The sequence below is a fragment of the Anopheles arabiensis genome, chromosome 3 (genome assembly GCF_016920715.1).
Source record: "Anopheles arabiensis isolate DONGOLA chromosome 3, AaraD3, whole genome shotgun sequence".
In the NCBI taxonomy this organism is placed as follows: domain Eukaryota; kingdom Metazoa; phylum Arthropoda; class Insecta; order Diptera; family Culicidae; genus Anopheles; species Anopheles arabiensis.
In genome coordinates, this window is record NC_053518.1 from 33,135,820 (window position 1) to 33,162,196 (window position 26,377).

The 26,377-nt window shown below is 46.7% G+C and overlaps 2 protein-coding genes across 2 annotated transcripts; one reads left to right on the forward strand and one right to left on the reverse strand.

Moving 5' to 3' along the window:
- Window positions 1-53: 53 nt before the first annotated feature.
- LOC120901940 lies at window positions 54-14,465 on the forward strand. The gene is made up of 7 exons (XM_040310315.1): window positions 54-956; window positions 8,665-8,787; window positions 8,865-9,086; window positions 9,178-9,663; window positions 9,730-12,489; window positions 12,554-12,691; window positions 12,763-14,465. Exons 1-7 carry the CDS (start codon window positions 794-796, stop codon window positions 13,854-13,856), a joined length of 4,986 nt encoding a protein of 1,661 aa, XP_040166249.1. The 5' UTR covers window positions 54-793; the 3' UTR covers window positions 13,857-14,465.
- LOC120901941 (rhomboid-related protein 2) lies at window positions 14,456-25,599 on the reverse strand. Its single transcript, XM_040310316.1, has 6 exons — window positions 25,138-25,599; window positions 21,172-22,537; window positions 15,901-15,972; window positions 15,745-15,816; window positions 15,003-15,179; window positions 14,456-14,929 (listed from the first exon to the last, which is right to left on the reverse strand). The coding sequence occupies exons 2-6, from the start codon at window positions 21,679-21,681 to the stop codon at window positions 14,606-14,608; spliced, it is 1,155 nt and encodes a 384-aa protein (XP_040166250.1). The 5' UTR covers window positions 21,682-22,537; window positions 25,138-25,599; the 3' UTR covers window positions 14,456-14,605.
- Window positions 25,600-26,377: the final 778 nt, after the last annotated feature.

The window sequence follows — 26,377 nt, forward strand, 5'->3', positions numbered from 1 at the left end:
CATTTGCCCAGGCTGGTTGGAAGCATGGCACTTTTTCCCCATCACTGGAGAAAATCCGTTTTCTTCTCCGACCGGATCGCAAGCGGCTCGCGATCATTCGTGGTTGAACCAGCGAACCGAACGGACCGTGGACGCTCCGAACTCCGGAAACCTCAGTGTGTGTTTGTCGCGCAGCAGCAAGTGTACTTGAGTGGTGAGGTCGTGTGGTGCGTGTGATCTTGTGTTTTTTTATTCTATAAATTTGTGAGTGGAACAACACATTAACAAAATAATAGTACAAAATTCGACAATTAAGCTAAAACCACGTGTGTGCGGTGTGTTCAGAAAGAGCGCGCACGCCTCGTTCTTCTCCCAATATTGCTTGGCCCGAAATAAAGTGTATCAAAATGATTGATGATGATGAAGTGTGCTATCGACCGCAGTTCGCTAATGTGTTTTGCCCCCTTTGGAGCCACTCTTCCGGTCGCGATTGATTCCAGTTCGACGTTCGACCGCGTGTGTTAAAAGATATTCCCCCCCAGGGTGGCTTGTGTTTCGCTGAGAGCGTCTTTCAGAAGCATCAGAAGAAACGAAATATTGCGAAGAAGCGTTCAGTGTGCGTTTAAAAAGGCAAAAAAAGCCAAAGGAAAGCATTTCTGGCAAACAAAACGATCTGTTGCTCGTGTGTCCTCCGGTTCTTTGGGTGCATCAGTGTTGCGTGGTGTTGGTAAAGTGCTAACGTGCTAAAAAGTGCGCAAAACGTTCTGGCCGAAACGAGTTCTGCACCAGTTTTTTTGTTCTTCTCTCAGCCACGATGACCCTCCAAAATACCAAAAGCCACTTGGTGACCGCACGGAAGGGTTCGTCGCCTTCGATAAGGCGCCTGCCAGCGCATCTCGGTCTCCTGTCCGCGCTGCTGGTGATGCTGGTCGGGTTGCAATTCCCGTTCGCCGATGGATATCGCATGCAGCGAACCCGTAAGTGCTTTTGCAGGCGCAGGAATGGGGGGGGGATTTTTATTCTTTAAATTTTAATGGAGGAAAAGCTTTTATGGGATGTTTTCTTTTCGATCTTTCTCTCTCTCTCTCTCTCTCTCTCTCGCTCGCTTGCAAAGAGTCCATTTTTATGTGTGGCAGTGTGAAATTGGCATTTTAATGTGCGTGTGTGTGTATGTGTTGCGTAAAAGTTTAGATAAGAAGAGTGCGATAAGTGCAAAAGGGTATAATGGGACGGATTGGATGAGGGAAAAAAAAGAAACCGTCTTTGAAAGAATTTTAGCTTTTTCAAAGTGTTTCTTTTTATTGCACGCGAAATTTTACACTTAAGAAGCAGGTTTATGTTGCATTTCAATGATGTTACATTCTTTCACTTCGCTGCAGACAACTTTTGTGTGGATTTTACTCAAGAGGAGTTTGTATAAACACATTTAAATTACATTATATTTTATTAAAAAGTAATGTTTTTCCAAAAGAACATAAAATTGTCATTTCTTCATTTTTAAATGCTTTTGAAAATTGAATACCTCAACTCTGGGATATTTTTGGGTAATTTATGAGTGTTGCAGATCATTGTGATTCAAATGTGCCTGGTCATTCGTTGGTCAAACACCTCAAATTTGCTACCTTTTTATCATACCGACGATCACTCATCGCAGCATATGATCGTTTGCATAATACCATGCTTCCTTCCGGTCATCTTCTAGAGCACCGTGCTTCGTCATGGTAAGATTCCTTTCTAAATTGACCCCCAAAAAATGGCACAAAAAAGATACAAAATTCACTTCATCCAGCTCATTATACTTGCAGAGTGGCACAAGCTAACATGCACTTGAAACATCTTCCACAAACATGTTCTTTCTGCCAGCTGTGTGGCGCGTCGTTGATCTTCTATTTGGGAGTGCTAAGTAAATGGAACTTTGAAGATGGTCAAACAGCGACCGGAAAACGCCAGAACTAAAAGCAACATCTAGTGATGAAAAATGGTTCCTGGAGCCTCCTGGAGCGTATCTATCGCCAGAGATGAAGTTTGGTCTAGAGATTCCCCTTCCTCACCGAGGTGGGTGGATAATTATAAAAGGGGTTTGAACAGGGCCTACCCCATGTGTACAAATTAGTACCTTCTTTATGAGCATTCTGCCGCAGGTCGACCACTCTTTAGCTACTGCGCCGGAGGCTTTACGCAAGCGCTAGAAGAAGGCGGCTTGTCAGATTTCGAGCATCTTGACAGCAGGCTGGTAGGCTGTTTATTTGTGTGTGCGGGGGGCCTTCAAGCGTACAACGGCCACAAATTGGAATCCACACACTCAAGGGGAAGAGCAACAACAAAAAAACACTAATCAACAATCCAGCAAGCCCTAAAGTGTTGTTCAGTTTCACTTTTCCATTTTCCGTTTGTAACCTGCCCGACAACGATTATTTGTGCTATTATCTATTCGCGTGCGAGCGAGTGGTTTTTTCTTCTTTCGTGCAGATGAAGCTGGTGGCTGGTGTGGCAATGCACAGAACACCCGCAGAAGAGTTCGCAGGAGAGGCATTTACCTTCGCTTTGCTAGAGCTCTTGAGTGTAGAGATAGCACACACACAATTAGGAAGCCGGGTTTGGGTACCGTTTCGCTACGTTATCGAACGAGCGCTATCGTTCGTTTGGCAAACGTTCACCTCGCCGGTGCGGGTCGCGAAGATGATAATTGAATGGCCAAACCGGCCGGTCGAAGATGTGTGGGGTTTGTTTTAGAAGGCAGGGCATGACAACCATTTGAAAATGGTTTGCAGTTCGAAAAGTGGGGAGATGTGTTAACATTGCCACTAAATAAAGGCAATAATTGTCACATTTTTGGATGCACTTGACAAAAAACTGTAATTTTTAAGAAGTTTTAATAGCATTGATACATCTGGGCAGGGTAAAATCAAGCCTATTGTATCTTGAAAGCGTTAAATAAGATGTAAAACTGGCAAGTGAACTTTATGTCTAAGACTCAATGCCCAGGTTGCACATCCCTGGTGGAAACAAACTGTTCTTGCCCAGGCATCGTGCATGGATGTTGGATAAGCCTGGGTGTATTAATTAAGGCGGGGCATCATTGTAATGAAGTGTGGCTACTGGCTACATCGTGTGAGACAATTAAAGCCCGAAAAGCGGAAGCTTAAGCGGGTGGATGGTGGACGCAGCAATGGAATTAATTCCCAAGAGCGTCCAAGCCTTTGGTAACCAGCGAAGTGTGTTACACCGGCGCGCACCACACACAAACGCACACACGGATTAGCTTTTATTTTAGCAACAATATTTCCCCCCCAACAAACGTGTTTTCCCGTTAGAACTATGTTAACAAGCTCGGAATGGCCTCCTCTCTGTGGAGAAAAGGCAAGAAAATGTACACATTATAGGTTCAGGTGGGTCGTCAAACACAGGCACATGACACACCTGGTGTATTTGGCCACATGCGGGCAAGCACTTTCACGCTTCCCGTTGTGTACTGTATGTGTGCCAAAAAAGCTTTGAGTAAAATCTAGACCACCACACACCCTATAGGGGCTTTTTTGTGTAAACGATAATGCAAAAAACAACAAAAAACAAGCGAAAAACCTTTGCATTTCGTACTGTGCAACAGTCTAGCCCAAAAACTAGTTTAAATGAACTGGCCCAATCGAGCTGCTGGTCGTGAAAATGCGACCGCCTGGCGTACAAAATGCGGGAAAAACCTTGACCATTTCCAGCTCAATAACGTTGGATCCATTTCCAGCTTAATTCAGAAACCACCACCTGCGAGGAGAGTCCTCATTTTTGCGCTGCGTGCATGTACTATCGAAAGGAGGGGGGCTAGTAAAAGGAGAAGTGAAGCAGCGGTGGAAAGGAAGGGAGAGGTACGTGTACAAATTAATTGTATACAAAACTACCCAACCACCCCCATCCAACGCTGGGCAATTGAGCCGATCGTTAAGAATTTAGACAGCAAAACAGAAGAAGCAAACAGAGGGGTTCGTCGCTTGCACTTTGTAGAGGGATCGCGCCACGGTACCGCGCCATCGCGCGAGCCACCTACTGTTGCAGCCAGTTTCCGGCAAACTGGGTCATGCGGGATGGGTCAGCATTCGGTCAGCGATTCTATGCGCTCTCCAAACCCGGCCCCGGAATGCTGTAAGGCTGCTGTCCTTGTTCCCGCAAGCGAGCGAGCGGTGCAAAAAACAGCACGATCATCACGCAAAACCCGGGTGCTCCTGGATGGTCCCGGCGGAATGTGCCCGGCGGAGGAGCACACATTTAAGCTTGAGAGGAAAAGTAATTCTTGCTGAGTAAGTAACATTACAAGTACGGGCGGGAGTGCTGATCGTTAATTAAATCTTGCCCTGCGAGCGTAGCACTTGCAGAGCTTGTTTACTGAGCAGAGTGGAGTAGCAGTTACCTTCCAGCATGATAAATTCGTTTGCAAGGGAACGAAATGTGCTTCTCTACTACTCTCTACACAACACGAACAAGGTTTTTGTGTACAGTGAAGATGACCCAAATGTGGAAGCCCTGAGATCGGTTTGATTATGCAAAAAGATTCTTCCAAGCGACGATCGTTTCTCGAAACGAAAGACTTGAACGATCGATCAAGCGAGAAACGGTTCGGTTTTTTCCCTTCTTTTTGTTTGTTTGTGGCGCCCTCCCCCATCGTGACGTTCTTCATGTCATTATGTAAGTGACGCATAAGACGGATACTGTATGTCAAGACCCTATTGTGCTCGTGCATGCAGCAGGGTTACGAAAAGCGATGCACCACCATCGCCACCCAGAGCCCGGCATGACATGATTCGTTCGCTTGTTCGATGATGTTTCACCTCACTTATCTATTTTGTTGCAAACGCCTAACTACACTGCAATCGAAAACAACAGCAGAGAGAGAGAGAGCGGGGAAAAAAGGGAAAAAACGGCATGTGTGTTTGACCTGCATTTTTCCCCGAGCGCCCGGGCTGGAGGAGCAAAGTGGAAGAAAAGTGGTCCACAAACGCGAGGTCCGATACACACACCCCGTACCTACGGAGCGAATGCAAATTAGTTCCCGCGCAAGGTGTATCTGTTGCGCTACGGTTTGCCGTACGCGCCAAGGTGCGCCATAATTTAGCGCATGGTGGTGGTGCTGGTGGTACGGAGATAATGGGAATCAGTGGTGAAAACAGTGAACCCCTCCCACCCTCGGCTTGTGGCAGCGACGATGACAGCGACCACCATCATCATCAAGACGGCGACGACGACCACGATCCGAGGATCCCCCATGGCTGACTGAGTGTGAAATTATCGTGTGCTAAATATTATGATCGAGCGCACACATTCCCGCCCAGTGTCGTCCCGAGATCGTTCACCAGCAGGTTGGGTTGGGTTGGGAATGATAGTAGGTTGGAATTTTCACTTTAAACTAGCAGCTCCACCCCAACGCAGCTGGTGACAACGCGGCTTGTGTTTCCTGCCTCGGGTCTTCGGGAGGAAAGTTATGCGGCCTGAATGTAATAGGCAAACAGGTTCCCGGGGTTTAGAGGCATTTCCGATGAGTCCGAAATTTCTTTACAACTCTCCATACCTCCGTTATAGCTGTGCGATGCAGTTCAGTGGGACGATCCACTTGCAAGGCCCTTTACTTGATCGTGTAGTAAAAAAGGTAGAGTCCCAATTTGTGTTGAAGCCTCCATAAATCTAAACCCGAACCGGACGCATTTGGGTATACGTTAAACGATCGATCGATCGTACATAATATTGGGATAGGAAAATGATCCCCCTGTCACGTTTAGTAGGACACCGAACTGGGCGTCTTCGTGAGTGTTTTGAAAAATAGAACCTGTGTGCCTTGCGAATTGATGTTTTCCAATGAGTTTCTTCCTCCATTTCTCCAATTCTTCTAATACCGCTGTAACGTAGAGGAATGTAAAGCTTTAAAAGATGAACGGTGCATGGGAAACCTCTTTGAGGTCAGTTTCAGCTTCAATCCTCCATCCATAAAACAGTGGAGATAGGTACACACTGTAAAACGATTAGATTTAATGAAATATTTATGACCTTTATCTTCATCGTAAACGGTTCCTTTGCCGGGCGTGTCGTTTTGTTTTATGAATCAAACATGCGGCGAAATTAAATTCGATAACATTAATATTTATAGCATATTATGGTGGTGAATTGTTGTTAGCTTTGATTTGACAGCCCGTGTGTACAGTCGGAATAGCTTCATTCGCCTCGGCTCAAACCGTTTCATTTTTAAAGTCAAACAAACTAATTTAGATAAATGACCGATAAATCGAGGGTTTGCTTTTAACGTCTTTCTTTTAATGTTCGAATAAACAGTGTAAATGAGGTCCCGAGGGAGGAGCAAATAAAATCGAGGCCAGAACGAAACTTTCGCCTTCCCTTTGTACAAAAGCGCCCGCGTCACAATTATGCCCACAGTCTTCTTTTTAATTTTGTTTGACAAGTGCTGTCTATTTTTAGCTGTGCGGCTATTGTGGTCAGTTCGTAAAGCCCCCTCGCATGCAAAAACGAGCTTCTCTTGCTAAGTGTCCGTCACAAAACAGCACCAAAACGTTGATACACCTTCGCTTACCGTCCCCAATGTTCCCTGTGGTGTTCCCATTTTTCTTGGTGACTTTGTATAGAGGTAGAGCCCTCTATTTAGTCGGGCCACTTCCAAGCTTTGGTGGAGAATTGATTTGGTGTGCTCTAGTGCCGGCGTTGTGGAGGGCCTCAGCCACTCCTCGGTTTTCGTTTGAAAAGCGAAAAAGGGGCGTTGGTTGGTCCGTGAAGTCACTAAAGTCAGACAAGTGAGCCAAACCCCTGGATGAATGGAATCTTCTAGTAAAAAAACACACAAGACGAAACGAAAGGACAACCCCCCACTCCGCGAAGGTGTCAAGAATGTACGCGCGAGGCGAGGGTTTAGCAAGCAAAAACAAACACAACACTTGCCCCGGGAAGAAAGTGAAGCGCCAGAGAAAGGGAGAAACCGATCGTAGGAGCAGCAGTCACGTCCTCCGTGGGGGTTTGGAAAAGAATCTCTGGCGCAATTTGTTTTGCGCCGTCTGCCGTTCGAGCCTCGGGGTCCCAAATCTAGGACACCGCACGATGAGTGGGCTGAAATTAGTCGGCCGGCGGTCGGGTCGGGTCTGTCAGTGGCGGAGTCGGTCGCGTTGAGTAAATAGCAGGGTTCGCAACGCCCGTCCACCTTTCAGCGGCAATTGAAGATATTTCGCGCTCGCGTCTAATCATCTCCGCTGTGATTGCGCACGAGATTCTCGTGCCCAATTAGAGCCTCGCACACTTGAACCCTCCCGTGTGAGAACTTCGCCCGGGTTGCTCAGCAGTGGGTCGATGAACCGGTCCGCGGTCCGGACCCGGCGTGTGACGTAAACCGGAGCTCCGACCTGGAGAGGCCTTGATCATGGACTACTTTCGCGGCTAGGGCCATGGTGTGTGGTGCGCAGTTTTGACCCTCATTTTCCATTCCCTGGTGTGCGCGCTCTCGGTCGTACCGAACAGGTCAATGGATTGTGTTGTGGGGCGATTCGATTCGCAGGTTTGTTCCGCCCAACATACACACACACACATGCTTTGTTGATTTTCGATCGATTCTTTTGCAGTGAGCGCGGTTTTTGGAAAGTGGCGGCAAGCGAGTGTATGTTGTAAAAAGGTTTGATTAGCTCTCGCACTTTGCGGCACGTTTGAGAGATTAGCCCGTAAAAAAGGCCCCAACATTAAGGGAAGTTTATCTCGCCAAAAGCACACGAAAGCAAAAGATGGGAGGAAAACGATCAATAAACGATATGTTATTGAGGTTTTTTTCTTCTTTCAATCATTAGCGCAGACGATCAAATTCACGATCGTGCCGAGTGATTTCATTTTTTGACCTTTATTTTCCTGATCATTATGCAGCTTTGGGTGCTTTTGTTTTTTGGGATTTATTTTTGCTCGATTTCTCATGTCAACATGCATTTAATATGAATTCCAGAAGGGTTTAGAAATCGGAAACTTCGGAATATTAATTTTGCTATGCGAAGGCAGGAAGCAAAAAAAAGCTGTTTCGGAATGCACACCGAGTGAAAGAATTAATAAGAAGCTGCTGATATAATGGCGAAAAAATGTATATATGATCACGGTGGCGGGACGCCGAAAAATGTGTCACCGGGTGTCTGATGATCTCAGCAAGGGTAGATCGCGTGTATTTCATTAATGACGGTGCTTTTTTTGTCACATTCGGTGTCTTCTGTTGCCTTCCCGCCTAATACTCTACCAGAGGGTGTCAATAACCGGGGGCGTTTGTGAGTGTGTGTCTGTAAATCTAGCGGATTTTGGTGTTATTGTTTGCTATCTTTTTGCCTCAAAAGATCGCTCGTTTCGAACAGAATGCTTTAACATATTTATGATGCCGGTCCGGTGTCACCTAATGATGGAGCAAAAGTGGCAAAGAAGTAGCTGCGCGCTTCACACCAATCCTCTCTCTCTCTAACGGGAGTTCATCGTGATAGAGCGACGGTGGAGTTCATTATTCTTTGTGCTGCAGATCCTGTATCGTGATTAAAAAGGGTGGCAGAGGATAGACAACATTTCGTGCATAAATCATCCCAAATTGATTCGGAACAGCGCGATACTGCCGGAGCACAATAAATAATGTAAATCACACCAATAATCTTACTGTTTTTGCGGTTGTTTCCATCCTATTCCATCCAGAATCCAGTTGCTACTACAATGGGACCCACTTTATGGAGGGCTCGATCGTGCCGACCAAGGAACCCTGCCTGATGTGCAAATGTACGGAGAAGACGCTCATCTGCGCGCTGAAGGTTTGCCCAGGTGCGTATTGCATACCCGCTAGGCGCAAAAGCGCAATGTTAACACGTTCTGTTCGCTTGCTTCGCACCACAACACAGAACAACCGATTCCACCGCCAAGGGGATGCATTTTGGTGCATAAGGCTGGGTCTTGCTGCTCGTACCTGCAGTGCTCGAAGCTGAATCTGGCCGTCAAGAACAATGGTGATCGGAAGAAGCTCCACTTTCTGGATTACTACGAAAAGGCGGCCCAGGAGCGGTTTGAAAACCCGAACGCGTACCTGCGCCGTTCCGATGACGACGAGGTGGAAGATAATGGAGGTTCGTCGTTTGATGCCAGTCCGGTTTGCTGAAACGTTTGCTCTGTTTGCTTATCTTCTTTTCTCGATCGGTTGTTTCATTTTCATTGCAGCTTGTATCGTTAACGGCACGGTGTACAAATCGGGCTCGGCCATGGTTAGCTCCACACTCTGCTCGTACTGCTACTGCATCAACGGGCGGCAGCAGTGCGTGAAGCCGAAGTGTGCCCTGCCGAGCCAAAAGTGTGCCCCGGTGTTTGTGGACTCGGCCTGCTGCCCGATCCGGTACGATTGTAGTGGCAAAACGCCGATCAAAAACGCCGAGCTGGCGACCACGGAGTCGGCCAATCATGTGCGGCGGATTAACAACAAGCACTATCAGCGGATGGCCGAGCGGCGTGGATATCGTAGCAATGGGTGTACCGCTGGTGGCCATACCTATCCGGACGGGGAGAAGATGAAGTCGGAAGATCCGTGTGAGGTGTGCTACTGTATCCGGGGGCAGCGCAAGTGTACGCCCAAGAAGTGTGCCCCGACGATTAAGGGTTGTACGCCACGTGTACCGCGTGGGGAGTGCTGTGCGGTGCGCTACGATTGCAGTGAGTAGAAGCTATATTTTGCCCTTGAAGAATGACTGTTTTATGAGCCATTTTCTCCAATTCCAGAGCACGGAGAGCAGAAACCATTCGGTCGCAAGATGGAAGATGAGGAAGAGTCGTTTGACTTTTTCTCGATCCTCTTCGGACCCGACCCAGATGCACCGAAGGAAGAGACGAAGAATGTTACTGAAGTGATCGAAGCACCAGTCACTGAAACCGCTCCGCTGAGTACCACTTCGGAGAAGAGTTTCCTCGACCTGCTGCGTGCCGGGCTAGACTTTATCGATGATGCCGGCGAAGATGAGTTGCTACTAAGTACGGCAGCCCCATCGGAAGCAAACACCTTGCTCACCTCAACCGAAGTACCACCCGAGCTGCAAACGGTAAAGGTGGAGATCATTCAAGAACCGCAAGCAATCTACATCGAAAAGCCGGACTTTAATTTCCCCGTGCGGAAGATACCGCCGGTACCGATCATGTTTAAACCGCTGCCGAAGATACCGACCCTGCTGATGAACGAACCACAGTTCCAGAATTTGGAGTCGGACTCTTTGCTGAAGGAAAATCCGACCGAAGTGTCGAACTCTCTGTTGGAAACAACGGTGAAGAATGTTCCGACTGTTGGAAGTGAGGAGGAGGAGGAGCAAACAGAAGCAACAGAAGCGATCATTTCGACGACTACCGAGGAGAGGACTACTACACGCACTACAACTACGACCACAGTGGCACCGAGTACGGAAAAATCTACACAGCGAACTACGACCACAACGACTCCGAAACCGACTACGACTACTACTACGACAACGATGGCTCCAACTACTACAAGGACAACTACTACTACTACAACGGCAATGCCGACTACTACTACTACTACTACTACTACAACGCCTCGTACAACTACTACAAAGCGGACGACTACAGAAGCCCCTACGACGACCACAGAAGCTCCTACGACAACCAAGGAACCTCTAACAACTACTACTTTAACCAGTACGACAGTAGTGGCGAAAGCAAAGCCTTTAGAAGATGAAAGTACAATTCTTCCAACAACTACAATAACTCCGACAAAGCAAGCAGAACTGACCACATCTACCACCAGCTCTTCTCCTAAGACTAAACCTACCGAGAAGATCTCGTCGACTTCTTTGCCTACAAGTACACTAGAAGTTAAAACAACTGCAGAATACATCGAGACCACAACAACACCACCTCCACTACCAACAAAAAAGGTAGTAATGTCTGAAAAACTACTACAAACAACTACCCCACCGGCTGTTAGCCACTCCACTCCAGTCGATGTCGTCATAAAGATCGATCAACTAGTCGACAAACAAACGGTAGAAACCATTCTCAACTCCCTGAATGCAAAGATTGAAAAGGTAACCAAGGTAACGGAGCCGATTGTCACCACAACCATCGCAACCAAGCGACCCAACAACAAGTTTGTTGGTTTTGTGCCGGAAAAAATACCCACGACGGTGTTCTCAAGGGTGACCCCGCCGGCAACAACGGAGTCGACCGAATCGACTGTCTTGTTGAATGATCCAACAACATCCGTTACGACAGAGGGTGATATTACTTCCACAATTGAACCGGATGTAACGACGCTGCGAGATACAACTACCGATCGACAGTCGGAAGAGATAACCACCAGCACTCAGCGGATGGGAGAAAGTGAAGAATCGATCACCTCAACAGTGCCTTCGGAAACATCGACAATGCAAGAGGAAAGTTCTGCGGAAATGTCCACCGAAGTGACGGACACAACGATCGCCAATTCTTACACGGAAACCACACACGAAGAGCTGCGAACGGAACCGTTTGTAGTGGAGAATAACGATACGGCAACAACGACTGAAACGATCACATCAGTCGCACCGACAAAGCAAGCGCCACCGCCGCTGACACGTCCACCGAATCCATTGAAAGAGAACAATCTCCTCTCGGTACTGCTGAGCGGCCTTTCCAACATCTTCGACGCAACGAAGAACGATTCGGGTAAGCAGTCGCAGAAGAATCGCACCGAGTACCGACCCATCACCCCGAAACCGATCCCGATCAGTGGCTTCCACAAGGTGAGCAACATACCGTCGATCCTGGAGTCGGACATCGGAATGGATTACGACGAGCCGACGTTGCCACCCAGTCTGCCAAACCTGAAGATCATCCCATTCCTGCCGGCCGATGCGGTGAAAAAGAACGATCCACCGAAGCCGGTCAGCATCGTACCGCCAACGTACACGTACTTCAAGAACCACCCGAACAACTACCCGATCGTGAACGACCCGTACGAGGCACCGCCGAGCGGGTATGGCGTGAGCAATGAGCATGAGATCCTCCACCCCGGGATGACGTACAAGGCGCCGGGCAAGCCGATGACGGCGGAGTACGAGTACGCGTACGATCCGGCGATCAACTATCCGGCGCTGACGGAGAGCTACGATGTGGATGCAAAGAATGGGTACTACAACACGAAGGTGATCCGCGATAAGTACGATACGGTGGATGAGATGGACTACGATTACGATACGGACACGATACACAAGTACGCCGAGCATCCGGCCAAGCAGGATCTGTTCCAGAACGAGCTGAAGAAGTTCATCCCGACCAAGTACGAGGTACCGCAGGAGGGAACGTACGTGCCGGTGTACGACAAGTATGGGGTGGGCTATCCGGAGAAGAATGTTTATTACACGAACCACAAGGAGCTGGCGTACGGTGCCGGCGCAAAGCTCGACAAGGTACAGGTACAGAGCACGGATAATCCACTGTTCCGGATCGATGGGACGGATATGAGCGGGTTCTCGCCGCCGACTAAAACGGAAGGTAAGTACTCGGTTGATCGGTTGAAGATATAATAGTGTATAACACTTCTTTGGGCGTTCAACAGGTGGATTTGTACCAAAGGAGCCGATAAAGGATGAGTTTTACTACGAAAGTTACGCGACGACACCGTTCCCGACCGAGCTGACGGACGATCATCATGTGAAGTTACCATACAATGCCACTCCAACCAGTTCCTATGGAGGTAACTTGGTCTAACGACTTCAATTAGAAACTGTTATACACAAAATTTCATCAAAATTTCTTTCTTTCCAGTGACTCCATCCAATCCGTTCATTGATGTGATCCGAACGGAGCCGGCACCGCCCCTGATGTCACTGATCGAGGACAAGGAGAAGCTTCTGTCGACATTGCAGTCGAAGAATACCTCCCTGGAGGATCTGCTAGGAGATCCGAGCGAGGGAAGCGATGAGTACGAGAAGCAAATCATCTCCATTACGACCGACGCGAACTACCTTTCTTCGATGACGGAAGAGCACGTGCCAACACAGCGTACGACTTCATCGAAGCCTAACTTTACCGGGTTTGAGTTGAACTTTCCCGTATCGGTTCATCACCCCGAGGAGCCCGTGTCGGAAGCAACGAAACCGGCCAGCCCGGCTGAAGCACAGCACAGCGAACCGGAACCGAGTGGAATGTTTAGCTTGGAGAACATGCTCAACTATCTGCTGCGCGAGGAAGATCCTATCAATGAGAATCGGCTGAGGAATGCTAGCAATAGTGAGACGACAGGAGCCGTTAGTGATGGTGTTCCACCGTTCAAAACACTGCCTTCACGACTCACCGCCGTTTACGATCCAACGGTTGGGTTGGAAACTTCCCTTGGAGATGTGAAACCACCCTCAGATGAGGAGCTACACGACGGCACGGTTACTCTCAAGGTGGAGAGTGCCAAAAACGACACGAAAACCCTATACCGACCTTCGCTACTCGATCTACCGTTCCTGAATCCTGGCTTTCACACGAAACCCATCAACCAACCGGAATCGGACCCAGAGACACAGAACGAGCTGGATCGATATGGGTATGGAGGAACTCCCGAGCATCACACCGATCAGTATCAGGTGATTGCTGAAGGTACGTCCGGTGCAAACGCTCAATCGTACGTCGTCAACCCGGTGGACATTAACAAGCTGAAGCAGCACCACTCTGAAGGTACGGCGGAGATTACCATGAAGTCGAAGGTGAAGGATACGGTCGGCATACTGAAGCTGGCCGGCTGTAACATCTACGGCCGAATGTACCGGGTGGGACGGATCATTTCCGAGCTTTCTGGGCCGTGCCTGGAGTGCAAGTGTACCGAGGTGGGTGTGCACTGTACGCCCCTAGATTGCCGGAGACGGCGGTAAGCGCAGCCAGCCGACACTACCTAGCAGCTAGATTTAGGGACGCGTGGCACGGGTAATGCTACATATGTAAGTGTATAGGACTGTACGTGCATGTATGTATGTGTAGTTTCATCGAGTGAACGCGTACCAACGGATGAACGGAGAGCGAGTGAATGGGAGTTACTGTGATTTTCGTGATATTAATCTATAGGTTTAAGCCGCACCGTCTGATACGGTGTCTGGGGCGGAAATGTCTTTGGTGTCTTCGAATCGTAGACACATACCCCTCTTTATCACGGTGAAGTGGAGCTGTAGCGTAGGCAGGTTAAGACAACGAATAACATTCAGGTTAGGGTGAGCTTGTAATCCATTTCCTTACTGTCCGGGTAGCGAACCCCGGAAGACTTACCTTAAGTTTTGCGTAGCCAACCTACACCGGAAGCGTTATTCGATTGGTGTCGGCCACTGTCGGGCTCGAATACGACTTGGATATCGCTTCTGGGAAGCGTGTTTGGCTACGGTAATGGTATTAGCTGGTAGAGTGGTCTAAAGATGTAATGCATAACTCTAAGCACCACCTGTTCGGATGTAAGACGAATAAACGAATCACACTGATAGCGTCGTATTAAATATGTCATAAAAAAACGTTTGTTTCGGTCATTCTTACATATTCTTACTCTACATGGTAGCTTTGAATAGATCATTGGGCGTTTTTTTTTCGAAACTTAACTTATGCGTTGACTAATTTGCGATTGACTAATCTGGGTCGCCTAGAGTATCTGAATCACATGGCTTCGTTCGAGGTTGTACAGCACGGTACCGACTAACCAGGCTAGCAGCAGTACGACTGCCAGATAGCGCAGGGATCGAAACATTACGACCGCTTTGGACGCCTCTGGCTCCACCTTGGGCCGATAGATGACGAACCCTATGAGGAGGCCACAAAGCGCCCCACTAATGTGAGCTGCCACACCGATGCGTGGCTGAAGGTTTCCTTTGGTAAGGCAGTGGCGTATCGAGTACAGCACGTCGCTAATGCACAGCATCAGCACGGCAATGAGCCGGTAGTAGCGGTAGGATAGCGTGCGGAAGTTCTACACGTAATTGATGTAGAAGAAGGATATTAGATGAAGGAAGAATGCGTTTTGGAATGAAGGAAAGACTTACCATCATGATATGTGGTATGTGGCTCATCAGTAAACAGTACACGCCCGCGGAAGCACCCACCATCAGCGACGGCTCGAACACGGAAGCACCCAAACCGCCGGCAACGATGCCAGCGAAGTAGACGAGCAGCACCTTACCGTGGCCCTGTTCCGTTTCCAGTGGAAATGCTACTAAAAGCTGTGGATAAAAAGGGAGAATACAATTTGGGGTAAGAAAGAAATTCGCCTAAAGGTATGCAATGTTTGCACTATTGCTTTAAAGCGTGCTCGTTTTTTTTTTGTATAAATGGACTGAATTTTCTAAGCTATATGTAGTTTTGATAAAATGTGTACTATTTAATGCAGTGCAAAATATCAGAAGGAATTTTTAGGAAACAAAACGCCTAAAGGTATGCAATTTCTGCCACAAAATCACAATGTGACGTTTATTTACGTTACTGTTCAATTAAAACGACCTACATGACAGCTTTTAAACATTCTAAGCCAAGTACGCCTTGAGGTATGCAATATATAAGTAAAATTACGATCACAAATAAGAAACGAGCATCAATGTAATACTCGTTAACTGTTGAAATGGACTTATTCTCAATAAAGCTATAATACAATTTTAAAGTTGACTAGTTTTGAGGCCTGAACGCCTGAAAGTATGCAATTTCAGTTAAATTGATTAACTCTTACTTGTATTTTATTAATCAAATCGTACTCAATTACCAAAAATGTGTATATAACATTATTTTACTAACCTGTATAATGATGTTAAGCACCAGATGTACGCTGCCAGCATGTAGAAACGTATAAGTAATAAACCTCCAAACCTGTTCGGGGAGAGTTTTTGAATAATTGAACACACATAACGGCTAACGGTTGAAGGGATTTCAGCAAAAAGGAACTGCACCTACCTCGTACTGTTTTACGGGTGAAAAGATGAGTTTCTGGTTAATGGCATCGTTACTGTACGTAAAAACTGCTATCTGTAGAGAAGAAAAGGAAAACGAAAAGGGAAAAGTTTATTAATAATTGTTACGATGATTTTCAGCATCAAACGATTACTTCACTCCAAGAGAGCGTTTTAAAACTAGTTGTTTAAGAATATTATGATTTTTAGTACGTGCCAGATTTAAATCCAGTCCCTATCCATATCGCAGCGCCTTACAAATGATTGCTATCTAAACAAACAAAAAATATCATAAAAAGTGGACTCAATTCCTAGATCAAAAGCAAACGGCAGCCTGTTCGCAACACGGTGCACACCAATCGGGGGGGCCAAAAGCGTCGTTAATTTGTTCGACGTGCAGTGGAATAAAAATATGAGCGAAATGGTCGAGTAGAATCGAGCCGTATGGTGTTGTGTGCTCGTAAATCTTGAAGCTGTTCTAAAGGACCACGGCCACCGCTTTCCGCCGTTCTCGAGATCGTTCAAGTTGGCGTAGTTTGATTTACGTTTACGACCATCATCACCAACACCACCACCACCACCAACCAGTAGTGTGTAAAAGCACGTCATCGCGCCAAGGGGTGGAAAACGGGAACCCATCGTGAAAAACCAAAACACCACCTACGGTATCGAATGTCTAACAAATAGTCAAATACGCACCATACGCACCATACGCACCATACCACCTTGTGACCTGTGGGGTTTGTTCGGTGGGGGAAAAATGCCAGAAGGGTCCCATTTGTTAGGATTGGTGTTTTTAAGACCATTCGTTTCAGTTACCAGAGAGGCGTAAAATAGCTAAAGCAAAATGGGGATTCAAGCTCAATGATTAGCCGTTACATTGCTTCGAAATCGAAAATACCTTACCGTCAACCACGGTATTTGGAGCCAACGGGCATTTACGTTACGCTGTAAATTGAGACGTTTTTCGCGCATGGATTGCCCTGAATGTGGAGCCGCTGGCAGTTACGCTAATTATGTCAAACCTTCCCACCAGCGTTTGACTTTGCAGCGACCGCCTTGATCGCGGTCATGCCGGCAGGCCGTGCGAGGCAAATCATTTTCCAAGCAACAAACAAAGTACGTTAGCGGCGTTCAACACCTTGTTTGGTGCATCCGCCAAGGGCCAGGACAATGGTTGCATCGAACGGAACAGGCCAGAAAATCAGAGCAGCAAAGCACGCAATACGGGCTGCAGCAGTTGGGTGGCTTTCCTCGTTGTTTGGTGCGCGCTCTCGGAAGCCATACACAAGCCATCCCCTGCGGCTAGGGACGATCTAGTCAGGGTTACAGGCACAAAACATTTGGTGTCACACAAAGAGAGGCACATCACACTGTTCTACTGACACAATGCGCGCCCGCTCGATTAGTCACAGCCCCCACACCCGGCGTGTGGCGCAATGTTCCCGAATCACTCCCCGTCGTCATCGTGGCTTTTAATCTCAACGCGATTTACACGCGATGGCGCGACACAGGTGGCGATGCAGCAGCATAAAGGTGCTCCGCATCCGCACCGATGTGCTGACAGATGTGGTGCATTGTCCCGCGGGGCAAGCGCGTGAAGTTGTCAACGGCGCGAACGAATCAATCGCTTGCATTAGCCCGGCAACGTGCAACGGCCACAATCGATAGAGTTGTTCCCAATTTACCCATGACCCATTGGCGAGGCAGTAGGGCAGTGTCGGCAAATATTGGATTTGGTGCCGTTTTCGTTTGACCGGCGTGTGCACGCGCTCGCCCGCGCCTTTGTTTACATTCCGCTGCAGTTGGTCGTTGTTAGGAATTAGATGCGAAACGACCTAAGAGGGGATGGCAACTGCACTGTAAACTGCACTGCACGCTGCACAAAATGCGCTGGTCTTTCCACAGATGTTCACAACTGCCAACGTTCGAACACCGGTGGAATGTGTGTTTAGCTACCGAAGCGTTCCCTCAATTGAACACATTGAACAATCTCGGAGGCTTTTTACTTCATCACACGAGGAGTTACGGCCGTGAGGCAGCACACCCTTACAAGGATGCTGCTTGGTAGTTGCCTGGGCAAGGGAAACTGCATGCTGCATGCGAAACCTCAGTGCCATCAATCAAGCACTGGCACTGGTCGCTGCAACCCGCGAAGGGAGGGGAGTTTGTCATTCTTTAGCCAAAAACGGAACGAAACACCTGGGGCTGGGAGGGGAAACTGGCATACCTGAAGGGAATTGATTGGTCGATCGATAGTTCAATGGCAAAGATTATGCTGCAAATGGACCAGCCCAGAGGGGGCCCGCCGAATGGCGAAGGCCGGAGAAACCTTAAGCCTGCATTTTATTGCAATTTTATTCAATCATTGTCTTTCTTTCCAGTGACAACCATGCCATAATTACTTCTGAAAGCAAGGGGGATGATAGTGAGGTTCTTTCTTGGTCAGAGGTCGGCAAGTCAGCTTTGTTTGAAGAGGATCTTGGAATATTTGGGAATACATTTGAAATAAAAACTGGAGGTTACACTTATGTAAAAAGACACAATTTTCAAATAAGCTGAAGCTAAAGTTGGATGACTTTATATTAGGATTATGTTAGTTTTACATTATGCTTCTAATGCCTTTTGGCTCTCAGGCATCAATTTTTGGCAGTGCGCATAATTTTTGACTCAAAGACATCAATTTTTGACTATTTTTGTCTGTAAGTCATCATTTTTTTACCTTCGTAGCAATCATGAAAAATTTTACAAGGTATTTGAACAGATTTATGACAATTGTAATTTTACATCATATAAACATTTTAAAAATCGTGTAGTTTAATTGTTTTTTGAGACAAAATGACGAAATTTTAGAAAATTTTTAAGCGTTGTTTACACCTAAAAATACATGCTAACGTCACTCCATTAAAATTTCCAAAATTGGCATGACAATTGTTTTATTTTTAATTCTATCAATGATATTATTCACTACTTAACTTAAATTAATTAATGAATTTCAATAATTTCGGGACACACAGTTTTGTAAATTACTTAAAGTTTTGTAAATGAAGCGATGGACTCACAGTCAAATATTGACACCTTCAAGACAAAAATTGATGGCTTCAAGGCAAAAAATAGGTGACTTAGAGTCAAATGTAGCGGCAACATACAGTAACATCTCCAAAATGTGCATCGTCAAGGGTTGCATTTAATCCAGCTAGGATTTTGATAAAATCTCAAAGTTTCCTATCAAAAACCGAACTCCAAACATTGAAGTTTGCCAATCCCTGGCTTCAATGATAAGAGTACGGGAGAAGGAAATCCACAACGATGAGGTTAGGGTAGCGTGCCAAGACGTGAAGGACACGTGCCAGGGGATGTATCTACACACTAATCTAAAGATGCAGGGCAGAATTAGATCTCTGAAGGGGACATTAAATAGCTCTGAAGACTGCAGTTGACAGTGAGAGGGGACACGAAACGAAGAATTGATTGAAGGAAGCAAAAAGAAACATTAAGAAAAGATGTTATCAGCAGGAAAGATGCCTAAGGGTGGACAGTTTTGTTTGTTTGGTTGAGGCCTCTTTAAGATGTGATTCTGAGCCCTCTCGGTAGCATATAGCAAAATATTTGCTTTGCTCATGCTTTGCAAATAGCTGACTTTAAAGCAATATTTACTAAAGCATCAGATGTTGCAACATGGCAACTATTTGAGAACAAACACCGCTTGTTCGTCATGAAAACTGCTCCACGACGATACAGGATTTTCCGAATGAGCAACAAAGAGATCTCTTTTATAGGAAAAGTAAAAATCACTCACCCACCTCCCCACAAAACAAAGGTGATTGTTCCGTTGGTATCTCCCAACTACGTTGGACGCAGTCTTCGTCGATACGTAGCGACCATCTTCGCTTGACTAAACACAATGCAACGCCGCCATCAACTCGGTACGAATCATCCGGCGTGCAATGCGTAACATAGATTAAATAAATTAATAGACTCAGAACAGTCCGTCCCGTTTCCGTAAGGACGTAAATCTCGGCGCAAATGACGCAAAGGAGGCTGACCTCCACAGTACAAGACTCCCCGTTCGAAGGGCAAGGTCTAATGCTCCGGTGTTCGATAGTGCCGTTGGTATCGGGGGGTTATTATGTCACACAATCTGTTTCTGAAAATGGCTTGAAAATAGCTTCTAATTGAGGGCTTAGTGTCGCTTTGTTTTGGTGTGCCGTCAATCTTGCGCTACAATGGCGAATCGATGCGCCAAACGCGACGTAATCAGGTTTCCCCCCCCCCCTTAACGCTCTAATGACTCATTTATCTTGGCTGGTTAGCGCATCAAGCTGCAACAATTTATCAGTCCCCCCAACGGTGCCAGTGTGTCTCGGATAGGGGAATGAGTGTCTCCCAAATACAAAAAAGCAGCATCCCCTGACATACAAGCGTAAACTGCCACACCCTTCTAGCCTGGCGCTCACGTACTACCTCGGACTTGCCAATCGATTTTTCTGCCATCCGAATCTTCCCTTTCGTTCCGTGCCACCAAAACCAAATCAAGCGTGAGCGTGTGTCCTTTTCACTTCCCTGGAACGCTTTTCTAGGTTAATGTTCTTTTCACTTCGTACACACGTAAGCGTAACAAGAGCCCACCCAAGCCGGGTGAAAGTGAAACCATTTGACCGGGAACAGCTCAAGACAAGTGGCGCTGCGGTACATGTGGTACAGGGAGATTCAGGGATTCGAGGGAAAAATCAGCGCCAAAGGAAAAATCGATATGCAGCGTCTTGTACATATGTGCGAAATATGTGCTAAGAATGGACTGAATTGGGCTGGTTGATTGATCTGGGCATTAGTATAGGGAAGTTTGACCGGAAGAAGCGAACGTTAGCAAAGCAAAGGGTTGGACTGATGGTGTTTATCGTTCGCGAAAAAGAAGCTTTGTGAGGTAGATAGAAGAGGACGATAATACAGTAGCTTTGCAAGATTGTCAGCAAATCGTAAACACAGCTATCAAGAAATTCCGTTGAGTCGTTAAACCAAAAGTGAACGGAGACTTATCAAAATGTTAGCTTATCAAGCTAGACTGAGCATTTCTGATTGGCATCTGGGTCAAACCGTCACACACAAAAAAAGCCGATGATTCATAAACCGTCACCTCTAACCCGAAGTGTTTAATAAACCAATTTACGCGTTCAAGGCAGCACCTCCAAAACCACAAAAAAAAAACCAACGAGGCCACGCGGCCCGTGCCTTAGGCGGTACCGAATCACACCACAATCAAAAAATCAAAACTTACCTGCAGGGCACTGACAATCAGCAGACTCCACGGCACGGTCCAAGGACAGCACTGACACAACTGGAGCAGCCGACTCGCCGGCCGTTTCCGCTTCCGCCGGTTCGCCTTTCGGTTCGCCGGCCCACCGGCCCACAGTTTGGCATCGCTGTGAGAATCATCGTTACTGGTACAGTCGCCGCTCCCGACCGACCCGGACGGCGTTACCTGTCCGCTTGTCTTGCCATGGCCGCCACCACCACGCTCGAGATCGATGGAGAAAATGCGCGCCTTCTTCGGGAACCCCAGCTCCGTGCAGAGCCGTTCACACTCCAGGCTGGAAGTTTCGCTACCGTCCGAACCGCTCGCGGCGACAAGGAACGGTTCCCGTTCCGATTCTGGCGGAACCCGGTCGGGTCTATCACTTTCCATCCAGGCTCGCTGACAGGTGTCGGATTCGGTGGTGGTTGTGGCTTTCCCCCGATGAACGGGCACTATCCTGGTCGGTGGCATCGGTTTGCGCGAATCGGTCATTGTTTTAGGGAGCACCGGGAGCACCGGGGGTTGTGAGAGGAGTTGTTTTTTGGAGGTTTCTTTGGATACGATACGGTGTACGGTCGATGGCTACTGTGCTTCGTCACATTGGCACGTTTGGTTTTATTTGCAGTTGACGGCGTTATGGCATCGTAGTTGTCTGGGCAGGTGAAATAGCCTACTTTGTTGAGGTCTTCATTATCTTCGATCCGATAAGGCGGTTGGTGCGATAGGGCGGTATATATTAATTGCAACCAAATGCAATGTTTTAGCTGATAAGAGTGCGCCTGACTGGGGCGAAGGAGTCTATTCGTTGGGGTGCATACACAACCCTGTATCTTAATCCCGCGTCGCTATTGCCTTCGAAATACAAATCCAATTCTTTGTATGTTTGAGATGATTCAGCATCATCTGAACGCTTGCTTGACAAAACTGCACACACTTCCTTGACTATCTAACAAGGAACTGGTCTCCGTCATTTCCCTCTATGAGGAAGACTTTCTTGTTTACATTTCCTTGCTCTCCAGCCGTCCATTAAACTCGCCCGCGTGACATCTTCAATCCTGCGTCAAAGTCAAAGGCACCAGATCACTCATCCACAGTTACCCCCGCGGGTGGTCAGAACAGATGCGTCCACGTTTGACGGCGACAAATCGTATGCCTCACTGGCGTATGCCAGCTTCGTTCAGCCGGAGAGTGATAACCTCAGCGAAGAGGCGCTTTGGCATGGTTGTCGTGCCGCCAGCAGGCCCAGCATCAGGGTTGCACGACATTGGCGGCACACGTTTGTTCCTCGGGTTTGTTGTTTGTTTGTGTGTGTGTGTGCGTTTTTTTTGCGACTTTGACGTTGTCAATTCTGAAAAAATTGATAAGAGAGCGAAAAGAATGCAGAGGATTAATGAATGCTGGTTGCTGGTGTGCAGGCACCATGCCCAATGTCGATCAGCTGGTGTGCATCATTAATGCCGTGAACTTGACAAGAATGTGATGCTTTTTATGTCTGTTCTGGAAGTTCCTATGCCCGTGGAGGAAATACAAAAACACACACAAATTCTGAAAATAATCTCTTTTCACAGTTTCACTGGTGGACCCAATTTGTCGGGCGTAAAATAATTAATTAGTACCTCCAAAAACCATTCCCTTGTGGGTGGTTGTACTTAAAACATACATCAGCGTACGCGTACTTTGTTTACACAAGCTGCACTAATGACACAAACCAGCGCATCTTTCGAACCTTTAGTTTTGTCTTCTTTCCACTGTACCACCGTTTGGAAGAGGAGTGGTTTGCCTTTCAATTAGAATAACATTCTCACCGTACACACGCACGCACGCACGGAGCGAAATATCTGGATGGCACGGCTGAGAATATAATCAATTACGGTCAACTGCATCGACGCCGATGGAGTCGAAACAGATGTGTGAGACCCTGTAAGGTCGGCCAGCGAGCGAGGGTGACTTAATTGAACAGCTTAGCCGACACCTTCGCGTGATACGTCCTGCTACGGGAATGCTATCAACTTCTTACTTTGACTTTCTCCAAAAGTAAATATAGGAGAAAAAAACAAATCTATCCAAATAGCCTCTTCGACATCTGATCGTTCACCCTGGAATGGAATGGATCGGGAATACCCTGAGCGCGCGGTCCCATATCGTCCATCACTCTGCTGCTAGTTGAAGTTGGCATTCTAGCTCCACTATCGAGCGGGAAAAGTGGGATTATTTATAGAACTACTATTGCGCTAGTGCTCTCAGCCAAACGTGACAGCCAACCCGGGCGAGGGAAGCTGTTGGAACCATAAAAAGTGGGTAGCTGGCTCCAAGAAAGCGACGCAGTCGTGTGACGTTTTCGACCGATCGTCATCATTCGGAGTCGCTCCGAACTCGTTAAGTCGATTGACAGATGATCTACATTTCTGTGGTTACGCCGTGGCAGAGAGCACAGTCCGCGTAGATATTTCATAATAAGCGCTAGATGGTTGCGGTTTTTTCGGGAGCCTACCCCCGCGAGGGGTCTAAATGGAGGCCAACGACGGTGCACCTGTCTTGCGATCATTGGAGAACTTATGAACTTATTTCCAATCTTGCGTGCGATCTTTCTGTGTTTTGTGGACAAGATCTCAATGACGTGCAAGGAAACCTTACGCAGCCAGCCTCTCGCTTCGCTATGGCGTGTCACTAAATCATCGTGATGAGTTTTTTTTTCTACTGGCACAACTTGTTGTTCAATCGCGTGTTTGTGGTTTTTTTCTCCGTTCTTTTTAAATGACATTGCGCGGCGCTAATATTTCGTCAATCAAAACCACAAGTGAAAACCAATTTGCTGGGTTGTACAGCCACTGCACGCGCGTGTAAGGGTATTGGTTCTTTTTTTTTTCTTCTGCAAGGAAGGGTGATCATTAGGCCGAAACTTTGTAGCCAGTTACAGAGTGTTATTTCCAAAACGGTCGGCGATTTGCACGCTTTTTAAATGGTTCCGACCAGTTGCATGACGAATGGTGGTAATGGTTGACATTTTACCATTGGGTCATTTAGGAAGACAATTCCATTGAGTCATTTGCGAAGACGCAAATATTTTTGCAAGGTTGTAGAAGCAGTGCGTGTGTGGCAATTGATTAGTTTTAAATTGGTATCGATTGAACACGCGTAAAAAAAACCCAACTATTTAATCAAATTGAGGACAATGGGTAGGAAATCCCAGGAAACATTACGCAGCAGCATCCTATCACGATGCAATCATCGATAGAGAGAGAGAGAGTGTTTATTGGTTGATTATCTTCTACACAGCCTTTGGTGTTCACCGTCACAGTCGTTATCAGGAACACGGCGGCGGTGCAAAACGAACCACAAACCATAGTTAATTGAAACTTGTAGTGTTTAATTCAAACCAGCTCCGACAAGTCACAAAGCACAAGCGTCAAACTGCACTTTAAAGTCCTTTAAGAAAAAAGCGAAACACAAGTCACGTTTTAAAGCACTTTTCACCTGGTACCTTTTCATCACACAAACCAAGCTGTTTCTTTCCAATCAAATGGCTTTGCAAAAGAAGCCGAAAAAATGGCTACAAAATCACGTACACGCGCGCACTACCTTTTCTGTTTACAAATAGCGTAATCCAATAAAACACCGCGAAACGACGGCTTGCCTGGCAGCGATCTAAACAATTGGCGATAATGATCGATAGAAGATCGATGGAGCCAAGGGAGGGTGCTGATCTATTTTAAACCCCATTGCTTCTCGATGCTCGAAGTGTGCGGCTTTGTAAATGTTTCACAACACAAATGCTGTGAGTTTGATTTCATTCATGTTTTGTGGCATTTTCAAACAACTCTATGACACGTTTTGATAAGCGAACTGTTTTTGCGAACACTACGAGAACTGCATTATGTTGTGTTTATAATACAATTTTGGTGAGGACAAGATTTGCTGCTTTCCACACGTTGTTACCCTTCTTCTCACCTCAACGATCAGTGCAGCAGTTTTTAAAACCCTCCAACCGTTGCTGGATCACTTTATCTCGATCTCGGTGTATCAATTTTTCTCCTCTCCACAAACGCCACACAAAAACGCACACACGCAACGGGTTTTTAAAGAAAACCAAACAAACAGTAAAACAAAAAAAAATCACTGCCACTTGAAATCACCTATTTTGTGTGTAAATTTTTTCGCGGCTTTTTCCCGGCCCACTGCCACTTTCGCACACGCCACACTGACTGCTTCTAGCAGCACACCAGACACACGCGGTTCGCGCAGTTCGACACCGAGGACTGCAAGCCGGCCCCGAGAGCAACACGCAGCATTTTCCACGGCAAGCAGTTGCTGCTGGTCTTTAAAAATGCTTCCACTACTACTACTACTGCTGCTAGCACTGATTACCACTGCCGTCCATGCTAGAACAGCGACCGGAATAGACTGACTGCTGCTCTGCACCGCGAACAACGTCGCGTCGACCGCGTGTAGTGTGCGCGGCTGGGGGCTGGGGCAATGCGATGTCAAGACTAGGGAGCAGCGCTCGTAATGCGGCCCGGCCCCTGTTGTCCTCTCCATTCCGCGCGTTCTGTCTGCCGTTCGGGTGACTGTTTCGCGGCGCTTCCGGTAAATCGCTGCTCGATCGTATTGATCAAATGGCAGGGGTTTTCTGGATTGGGAGACTTTTTGGAATGTGTTTAGTAACAACGAAAGTGAAGAAATGGTTTTCAATTCTTCCTAAAAATTCATATTAGTTATGGGTTTTATGTGTCTAAATTGCACCATTTCATGTATATCAGGAGCATTGCTTATCAAAGCAAATACCATAACGACTTTGTTTAGATGTTCAATTAGCATAACATTTCGCCTAGCTAATTCAAAATATAGTTAAAGTATGCAAAAATTAAAAAAAAATATATATATAAAAGGTTCAAAATTCCATAATTGTTTAAATTTAATTTAAAAATGACAGTCTAGAACATTTTTATATTGAGTACTTATTTAATATTCTATAACTTGGGCTACTAACTGACTCCACAGTTACTTGTTACATGACTTGTACAATTAATAAAATGAACTAAGCAGTTAAAAGAGTATATAAACGATTATCAGAAAATATAAATTCACAAGAGCTCTCTTAAAACACGAAACGATTTAATTTGGAATAGTTGTGATTGTAGTTGTAGTCAATTTAAATTTGATGCTTTGAGGACAGAGCTGCTTTTTCAAA

Coding starts and splice junctions, on each gene's coding strand:
- LOC120901941 (XM_040310316.1), bottom strand. CDS start 21,681: ATGACCGATTCGCGCAAACCGATGCCACCGACCAGGATAGTGCCCGTT. Junction 15,973..21,171: donor TGATTGTCAGTGCCCTGCAG/GTAAGTTTTGAT, acceptor TCTTCTCTACAG/ATAGCAGTTTTTACGTACAG. Junction 15,817..15,900: donor CACCCGTAAAACAGTACGAG/GTAGGTGCAGTT, acceptor CTCCCCGAACAG/GTTTGGAGGTTTATTACTTA.
- LOC120901940 (XM_040310315.1), top strand. CDS start 794: ATGACCCTCCAAAATACCAAAAGCCACTTGGTGACCGCACGGAAGGGT. Junction 12,490..12,553: donor GCCGCCGACTAAAACGGAAG/GTAAGTACTCGG, acceptor GGCGTTCAACAG/GTGGATTTGTACCAAAGGAG. Junction 12,692..12,762: donor TCCAACCAGTTCCTATGGAG/GTAACTTGGTCT, acceptor CTTTCTTTCCAG/TGACTCCATCCAATCCGTTC.